Below are 9,944 nucleotides of genomic sequence, written 5' to 3'. Positions count from 1 at the left end.
TCTCCTAAAACTGAAAATTAACAACAGTCTCTGAAGAATGAAAAAATCTGAATAAAGTAACTTCTAAAGAGTAGCTAAACTTCAGTATGTTCATTACATGTTATTATTTCAGGAGTGTAGCTTTTCACAACAAGGACAGTTGTATTTTGTATGTAGCCTACAGTATCTTTTATATGTTTGGCACATATAAATTATAGGCCTTAATGTTTAAACATTTGTCTAAATGTTTGGATATTTGATTAAAGGTTTTTGTCATTAACTAAAATATGTTATTTTCGTTGACTAAAATTATATTACATTTCAGTCAGAGTAAAACTGACTTTAATAAATATGATAAGATGACATTTTTTACTAAATGTAATCATCAAAAGACTAAAACTATGACTATAACAATAAATGGTGTAAAAATGAACTCTGATTGAGAACTGGTTCTTATTCAAAACTGGTGATTTTTGTGATGTTCATTTCAATTAACAGGCCTTGAATGTGCATTTTTACATATTCCGAATGAATGACTCTTACAAATAGGTTGGAGCAGATACTGACTCACTTACTGAACCAGTCATTATTTTCGTCATGTTTGACTTCAAATGAACCAAGAACTGTTACTGTCTTAGGTTTCGTAAAAGGACATTTCATTGTAATCAAAATAAATACATGAATGGAAAAATGAATTAATTAATAGTGCAAGATGTGTCGTCAATATTTTTATGTTCGTTTTCCTGGAAAAGCAAGACTATAAATTGAGTCTATAATTAAACATTAAACAGAACACTAACATATAGGTAATCTCAAAGATACCAGACATTGATCTCATGGTTCTTTAAAAATGTATGCTATCTAGTAGGTAACCAATTAAAACATTTCCAAGGAAGCTCCATTAAACTGTAAGAGATTACTAGCATAAGACACACACAAGAGGGCAGCAGAAGGCTTCTGTACTGTAGGAGAAGTGCACTAATTCAACAAAGAGAACAGTTCAGTTTTTCCCAGGACTTAATACTACATATGTCTCAAAGATCTCAAGCACCTATTTGGCTTTCTGAGAGCACAAGCCCAGCCTAAAGGAAGCCTTCTTCATGTCCCATATGACAGTGGTTCTTTTCTGGTTTTCTTCAGGACCCAGATTGTACACAGTCCCAAAATGGTTTATAGTACAAAAGTAAATAAAAAGTCCTTAAAATCAAACACAGAAATGTATTAATTTCAAACAAAACACATTGGGATTGGCACAAACCAGGCTTATTCATGTTGCAAGTGGGTTGGGTTGTGTTTCTTTAATCTTGAATACTTTTGTTTATGGCTTTCAAGGATGAGGACATGTCACACAACCTGTCCATGCTGACGTCTGTATAATCTAGTGTTTGATTGGACAGGCTGACGACAACAACAAAAGATACGGAAAGCATTTTCTCCTCCCTTTTAAAAGTTGACTTATTTTGTTATCTTAACTATGCATGATTATATGGTTAGTTGCTTTGTATTATTTGTGTTTAGCACAGTTTTTCCCTGCTGTCCAAGACTCTATCAGAAAAGCCATTACTGGGTTGTGAGGCACGAAGAAAACAATCACTGCCATGACATTTGTCGCTCAGTGACACAGAGCTTACAGACTTTTACTTCTGAAGCTTCTTTTTCTCACCTGGTAGTCTGTTTGAAGAACGCTAGTTCCTGAGGTGCGTGCTTTTTTGTTAGGGGGCCCCTGGTCTTGTCCATGCTGTATGGAGGGGCCCGTGTTGGCCCCTGCAGTGCCTGACGTGCCGTTTGTCTGCGCTGAGCTCTGCTGGGATGGAGCCTGCTGTGTCTGGGTTTGTGTCTGCGCAGCCGTCTGCTGGTGCTGCTGCGCCTGATTCTAAAGAAGGCACACAATAGGAATGTTGAAATGGAGGGTCAAGTTGAGAGCATTGCATAGACTTGTAACTTTTTCTCCATAAATGTCATTACCATCACAAATCATTACCATTACACACAATGTTAAAAATCCACACCATCACACATTATAGGTTAATCAAGGCCATGATCAGATCTTTATTCCAAGACATGGGTGATAAATGTCTTAACACAGATGAAATGCAGTTTGAAGAAGTTTTGTGTTGTGCCTAACAAGCCCTTTACAATAATAAAATGTAAAAGCATGGCCTATCATGACTTTTTGCTTTAATAATACAAAGCTTTGAGTGTGTTCCTCAGATTGCTCCTGAGGGATTGTCCCTGGAATAAGTGTACTGAGAGTTTCCTCAGATAAAAGCATCAGCTAAACGACAACTTGCTTACTGAATGCACATTAGTGATTTCACAGCATATAGCTCAGCAAAATTCTGAGATTGAGCTGCACATGCTGGTAGCATAGTTTATTTGCACACACTGTCCGCACTGGTTTAGCACCCTATTCACCAAAGAATTATGCCAAAAATCTGTGCTGAATCCAATTTGGACAGCACTATTCCCCAACTTGCGTGTCGGTTCTGAGTGCTGAAGAGGATGCAGCTTATTATGACCTGGCATCCTTTACTAAGACTGCAAAGCATCTTTCCACCACTGTGATCAGGCTCTTAAAAATGCCAAAAGTGAGCTCGACTACACCACACCTCTTGACAAATGACATATAACATTTTATTTACCACCTACTCTCCTTGGGCCAAGAAAATAGCGCTGAGCTTTGCTATAATAAACCTAATTTATATAGAAAGGAGGCATGTTTGGGCTAAAAAAGACAGTGGGTCCTATTTTGGGACCCATGTTAGGCGCAAGGCTATGCGATACAAGCATGCTCTAGGTCTTATCCAATTTTCGTGACAACGGTAAATCTAAATGGAATTTTCATGCCAGGTAATGCGCAACTGGTCATGGATTGAAGTGCTGATGCTATTTGTGGGTGTATTCCCAAAAATATACAGGAGGTAAATGAAGTGGCGAAAAACCTAATTTGCCATTTTTGTGAGAAAGAAGTCATTGTGCTAAAAGCGTCTGAGAACTACGTCTATTTACAGAACGAAGTCTAAAACGATGTTTTGTGTTAATATGATGAATTATACTTACATTCTCTAACATGCCTACCATACCCGGCTCCATTGTAGGACCAGAGTGGGCCTGGCCCACCCAATCACCAGCCCACTATAGCTGCTTTTCCACTATCGGGCCAGTGCGAGCCAGGGTTATCAGGGCCAATAGCCTCAGACCTCGAGCCGCAAGACCAAAATCGATCAGCGTTCCCACCATCGAGCCAATAACTTGGGCATTGTCCAAAATCCCGCCCTTAATACGCCGCTGCTGTGCCAACATCACACACCCTGCCCATTTCACAAGCAAGAGGGAAGCTTAAGCTGAGGTATCATGTTATCTAGTTATTTAGAATATTGAGTTTATATCATATGTAAACAGCAAGATATGTTAGCTTTGACAACTCACCAACTGTAACTGCCAAGGTGTCCCGAGTGTTCACTCCACTAACAGCGGGATGCTGTCCCAGCACACCTTGAAAGTTCACCATGAAAGTTCACCGAACCATGAAAAGTAATTCCTTTGGGCACTGCTTTGTCCACTGGGCATTTTAATGGATTTGTACAGTGCCTGTATTTTTTTCTTTTTTTTTTTTTTCGAACCTGTACCGTTGTGTGCTGGATACACAACCTGGGAAGTTCGGTGAAATTCCACCTTTGACACTGAACCCACCTCAATTCCAAGTTGGCTTTGTTCGGCCCAAGGGTGAACGGTGGGCCAAAGGCCATTGGCCCTGAGAAAGCACTGAGGTGGCACGATGAAGCCCCGAAAGTGACAATGGGAACGCAACTGGCCCTGGTATGCTCTAGCACGCCCTCATTTGGCCCGATAGTGGAATGGCTGTGACTTGGCCCACTTTACAGCTTAACCTCATTTACCCTTCGCCCAACAACTCTTTTGCGATTAATAAAACTATTGCATGTCTTCAAGAGACTTTAAATAAAATTCACAAGTCACATGGACTGTTTTTAGAGTTTGACGGTATTGACAATTACCAACACGCGGTTCCAGATTTGGATCGAGCTTGTCTGACCGATACCAGATCTGGTTAAAAACAACAGTATCGGAGCCGATACCGATCCAGGTTTCAGATTGGTGCATCCCTACAAATCAGCGCCTATGCATACAGCCTTTTTACACTCGCTAACAACTTCTTATGAATGGGCTTTCTTCATATATATCACTTGTATTTTGCAAGCACAATTTTGTCAATTCACTTGGCAAATTCTTGTGTGAAAATACCAAACTTCCACAGACATGCAAATTACTTTGAGCATATGGCATATAACATAGCACTGCGTTTAAGACATAGTAGTCTCAAAATAGCACTAAAATGGCACAGCACTAAACCACTGCAAATGGCTTCCAGTTACACTGGATTGCAGGTGGAATAAGACAAACAAAAAATTGTTTAGTGAAATCACCCTTCTAGGACTGCAGCTTTTGGTTTAATAATGGATGAGTGTTTGCATAAGTTGACCTTTCTATATCCTCCAAGCCATAGCCATCCTGACATGACGCTGCCCACAGACACTGCAGTTACATGCACATTATCAAAGTGGCTAATGGCTAATGGTAAATGTTAAAGTAAATATTGGCTCACTCCAGCGTTGCAGTGGTGAAATGGCTGTTTCAAGCTATTTGTGTGTGTGTGTGTGTGTGTGTGTGTGTTTGTGTGTGCATGTATTTGTCTTTTGCCTGGATACATTTCACCCTTCACTACCCAAGTACACAGCTCAACAACACTGTAATTTGAGCTGTTCTCTTGGAGCTGTGCTCCTGCCTCTGTCCTACCTTTAGCTTCCATCTAGTTCCACTGGAACAATTAAAGGAATATAAGCCTATTCAGGGGCATAGATTTCAGGGGGGATGGGGGGAGGTACCCCCCCCCCCACCCCAATAATCAAAACAAGCAAGTACAACCCCCCCCAAATATTTATACCATTATCAATGGAAACATGTAAATTCTTCACACTGTAACCCCCCCAATGTTCATGCCAAATCTACGCCCTTGAGCCTATCACTGCTCTACAGTCCACATCAATCCATTTTTGCAATTAAATTTGTCAATCTGTTCAGGGTAGACTTATTATAAGGGCTTTTCTAAGGATGCATCCATCCGTACATATGTGTCAGGCGGATGCTTTTGGAGCGTCTCACTTTAGTTGCGTCGTGTCATAAACAGTGTTTTTAGGACATTGTGTCATGTTAAAAGTAGTTTAAAACTTAGAAAACACATCTTGAGACCCCTGCATTATGAGTTGTGCTATGTCCAGCTGTGTTTGAACACAAGAACGTGTCCTCATCTTAATGTGTCTGCTGTCAGTAAGTGTAGTGGATAGTTGCCTGAACAGCTGGAGTTGCGCTTACCAATCCAAACCAAATCAAATAAGAGCTGTCTGCGACTGCATGTGTCTTTTAGCATTACTGCTTATTAAGTTGAGCGGAATGAGAAACAGATCCAATCATACGCTGTTTGCTTATATAGTTATTTTTTTCACATCTTATAAATCAGTAGTTTTCATGGTAAAGAAATAATAAAATCACTAGTTTAGTAAAAACTTTGTGTCAATATTTTTATGAGTATCAATTCTCTCAATACAACATCAGTATTGGAAACATCGATACTTTAGGATCGATCCGCCCAGCCCAGTCCAAAAGAGTCATAGACCAACAATTAAACATAGAAAAGATGGAAGTAGGTCAATGAAAGGGTTGTTCAATGATATGGAAATAAAACAAACAATATTTTCTCTTTTAAAGCCCCTTTTTTGTATTGTCTAAATGCTTTACTTGTTTGTTGCCACAATATTATAGAATGTATTTGAATGATCTGAATTATTATATTTATTAGGCCAATATATTATATTTCTAATTATTTCAATTATTAGAAATAACCATTATTTGGGGGCCTTTCTCATTAAATATTGGTTGCGATTAACTGTAAATTAATTATATTAATTAATCAGCATATCATGAAATTAATTATATTAAAAAAAATGTATCGACTGACAGCCCTTTTTATTTTTCTTCAAATTACAAGCTGGCCGGATTGGACTCCACCAGAGGCTGTAACTTTGTCACTCCTGGTGTATATTATAAGTAGGGAACCCTGAATGAGTGTCTGGCTTCTAAATCAGGCACTGTTACCTTCTCTGTCTTCTCCTCTGGTTCATCTTCAGTGAGGAACTCTCGTTTGGGGTAGGGAATCTGACATCCTGCAAATACACTAAAACAAACACCAAAGAAAACATCACAACTCTTTTATAAGAGCTGCCACTGTGTTTCTAATACATATCTGTTAAATCCAGTGTTTGACTTAAAGGAATATTTCACCCAAAAATTATAATTCTCTCATCATTTACTCACCATTAGGTTGTCTCAAACTCGTATGATTTTCTTTCTACTGCGGAACAAAAGCGAAGATATTTTAATGGAGAATTAGTTTTTGTCCATACAATGCAAGTGAATGGTGACCAAAAAGCACATAAAGTCAGCATAAAAGTAATTCAAATGACTCCAGTGGTTTAACCAATGTCTTGCAGTGATCTAATCAGTTTTGGGTGAGAACAGACCAAAACAGGCCATAACTCCTTTTTCACTGTACATCTTGCCATTGCAGTCTCTAGGCACGATCATGATTTCAAGCTCGATTACACTTCCTTGTGCTCGACGCATTCGCAGAGCGCTAGAGAGTGCTAGGAAGTGTAACTGAACTTGAAATCATGATCGCCAAGGAGACTGCTGTCAAGATTTATAGTGAAAATTGGGTTTTATTTTGGTCTGTTCTCACCCAAACCAATTGGATCGCTTAAGAAGACATTGATTAAACCACTGGAGTCTTATGGATAACTTTTATGCTGACTTTATGTGCTTTTTGGAGCTTCAAAATATTGGTCACCATTCACTTGCATTGTATGGACCTACAGACATCATATCTCCATAAAATATCTTCGTTTGAGTTCCGCAGAAGAAAGACATACAGTAAGGGTGAGTAAACGATTAAAGAGAATTATAATTTTTGGGTGAACTAACCCTTTAATGCTGTGACATACAATTACAATGCAACTTTGTTGCAACAGTTTGTGAGAGGTCTTTCTCTTCTAGAATGACATTGCCTCTTGTTCATATACGTAGTTTATTAGGGGTCTAAGCACCGAAAGTGGTATTGTATTTGTACAGATTTTATTATTATTATTGTTAGTAGAAGTAATTAGTATTCTTTTTATGCCTTAAAAGTAAAACCGTAAGTCCAAGAGACACCAGATTTGGCAGGATTGTCCCAAATTCCCCCCACTACTCAGGCACACACACAAAAACCCATTCAACCCTAGGTGGGTGGCGCAATAATACGTACTTTTACGTTTTCACTTATATCTCCACAACTGTATGGGCTAGATTCAAAATAATTTTTTCCAGTTAGCGGAACAAAATGTCTTCCAAAAAAAGATACTTTTTCAAACTTCTCCTAGACCGTCGATCTGATTCGCCCAAAATACTGCATGTATCATCTAGACACCCTCGTGACAAAAAGTTCACAAAAGAATTTTGATTCGTCAAATCATTTAGACGATATAGGTTGATAAGTGAATTGGGCCATGGGCAAAAAATTCAATCTTGTAAACGATTTGACGAATCAAAATTCTTTTGATAACTTTGTCATGATGGCGAATGAGAGCAACGGTCTAAGAAGAGTTCGAAAAAAGACTAATTCAAAATGGTGAACGGAATACATACAAAGTAACTAATGGAATTACTTTCCCCCTGACAAATCTTTTCCTTCAAATTCGGCAAACTGCTTGGACACCGATAATCGCTGCTTGCAGCTATATTTTCCTCTGAGATTAGTGCATTTTTTCTCTGAGATTAGTCTATTGGCATTATTTAAACAAGGTTTCCTTTCATTTTAGCCAAACCTAAAGGACCATCATACTTTATTTTTTCTAATTTCAAAGATGCATTGTCACACCGGAAAATGTGCGCATTTGTCAGTATGTATTTGCATGTATAATTGGGGACCTGAGACCACTACTGAAAAATGCTTCTTTTTCATGTTTTTCTGATTAAATTGTGTTTTATTTTTCATTACAAATTGTATTATCAGCAGAGCAATTTGAGTCAAAAGTTGCATTGAAAAATTAAAACATTTTTAGTTTTTCGTATGTTTTTGCTTTAATGACAGCATACACTCAAGCTGCCATGAACAAAACCCAAAGATCCATGTTATCCCAACATGATTTGAGAATGTTCCAAAGAGAATCCTGTGTTCTTCAATGAAAGCAAGGAAATCTGATCTTTTGCACAAGTTAACATGTTCAATGACACAAATTTGCTTAAATTTGATTAGTGACCAAGATTTAGGGCAGGGTCTAAAATATCTAGTATTCATTTTATGTCTTAACATTTCTTTATTTTGAAAATCCTAAAACTTTGTTTATTTTCAGGTTTAAATCAGATTCCCAAATTATGAATCCCAGATTTTCAATATCGGGCCAGTGCGAGACAGAGCTATCAACTGGCCAGCCGGGGTCAATAGCCTCAAATCTCGAGCTGCGAGACCAAAATCGATCTGTGTTCTCACCATCGGGCCAATAGCCCCGCAGGGTTGCTCTAAACCCCACACTTAACACGCTGCCATGGTGCCAACGTCACACTTCCCGCCCATTTCACAAGCAAGAGGGGAGCTCAAGCTGAGGTATCATGTTATCTAGTTATCTAAAATATCGAGTTTATAACGTTAGTAAACATTGGCTAGCTAGCAAGATATGTTAGCATTGACAACTCACCGACTGCAACTGCCATGGTGTCCCGAGTGGTCTCTCCACTAACAGCGGGACGATGTCCCAGCACACAGTCCATGATCTCGAACCATGGGAAGTTTTTTTCTTTGGGCACCGCTTTGTCCATTGTGCATTCTAATGGATTTGTACTGTACCCACAATTTTTTAAACCTGCACCGTTGTGTGCTGGATACACAACCAGGCAAGTTCGGTGAAACTCCGCCTTTGACACTGACTCCGCCTCAATCCCTAGTTGGCCTTGTTTGGCCCAAGGGTAATCGGTGGGCTAAAGGTCATTGGTCCTGAGAAAGCCCTGAGGAGGCATGATGAAGCCCCGGAAGTGACAGTGGGAATGTGGCTAATGTGGTCTCAGACATTTGGGCCCCAATGTACATGTGTACACCGTAAATGTGTGTGTGTGTGTGTGTGTGTGTGTGTGTGAGTGAGAGAGAGAGGAGTGTGGGATATTTGGTTCTTACTCAGATGTGGGTAAGGGGTCCTCCAGGAAATAGGGGTCCTGCAGTGCCTGCTCAGAAGTGATTCTTTTGGTGGGATCCATAGTGAGCAATTTCTGGAGCTACAGTAGGGAAATACATTACTGTTACACTTCCATTTCACAGAGAGCTCACCCCTGCTGCACTACAAAACCCAACTTCTAAAAGATTACAAACATAGAAGAAAGCAGTAAGCCATGTAACAGTGCTTTTACCACAGTGGGTGTTGTATTATGTTTATTAATAATGATAATCACAAAAAATAGTTCTTTCACCAAGTAATATAGTTAACTGGTCAAACTGTGGGTTGATCACGTTTACCAAGCAATGCAACGATCAAAGATCATTCTATGAACGAATGTCTGACACATAAATATAAAATTCAACAGTTGTGCAGATTTTATAGGTGTGCATATATCTGTTATTTTACGGCTGTTATCCTATGTTGTTAAGACAGAGATGTTATAACAGCATTTAACCTTTAGTAGCAAAAATTACATTAGAGTTGGTAAAGTCTGATTCATTTCTGTGAATCAGTTCAAAGTGTCCGTTTTAATTAACTGATTCAAAACTCTGATTCAATGATTTGTTTGTGCAATCACCAAATGTTTCCAGAAGTCCCTGCATGGCATTTTTAATATATTACAATGTTTTAATACAAAATATATGT

At 38.8% G+C, this 9,944-nt stretch overlaps 1 protein-coding gene across 2 annotated transcripts in view; it reads right to left on the bottom strand.

Moving 5' to 3' along the window:
- The window catches only part of LOC127409905 (cyclin-dependent kinase 19-like), a 77,948-nt gene that overhangs the window by 12,684 nt on the left and 55,320 nt on the right, over nucleotides 1-9,944 (bottom strand). For both annotated transcript variants that reach the window (XM_051644872.1, XM_051644873.1), the window contains 3 exons: nucleotides 9,260-9,357; nucleotides 6,151-6,229; nucleotides 1,643-1,852 (listed from right to left, as the gene is read on the bottom strand). In XM_051644872.1, coding sequence (XP_051500832.1) covers nucleotides 1,643-1,852; nucleotides 6,151-6,229; nucleotides 9,260-9,357 — 387 coding nt within the window. The remainder of the gene's footprint in view (nucleotides 1-1,642; nucleotides 1,853-6,150; nucleotides 6,230-9,259; nucleotides 9,358-9,944) is intronic.

This window comes from Myxocyprinus asiaticus, chromosome 19 (assembly GCF_019703515.2).
Source record: "Myxocyprinus asiaticus isolate MX2 ecotype Aquarium Trade chromosome 19, UBuf_Myxa_2, whole genome shotgun sequence".
Lineage (NCBI taxonomy): Eukaryota > Metazoa > Chordata > Actinopteri > Cypriniformes > Catostomidae > Myxocyprinus > Myxocyprinus asiaticus.
This window is presented reverse-complemented; position numbering and strand designations above follow the sequence as displayed.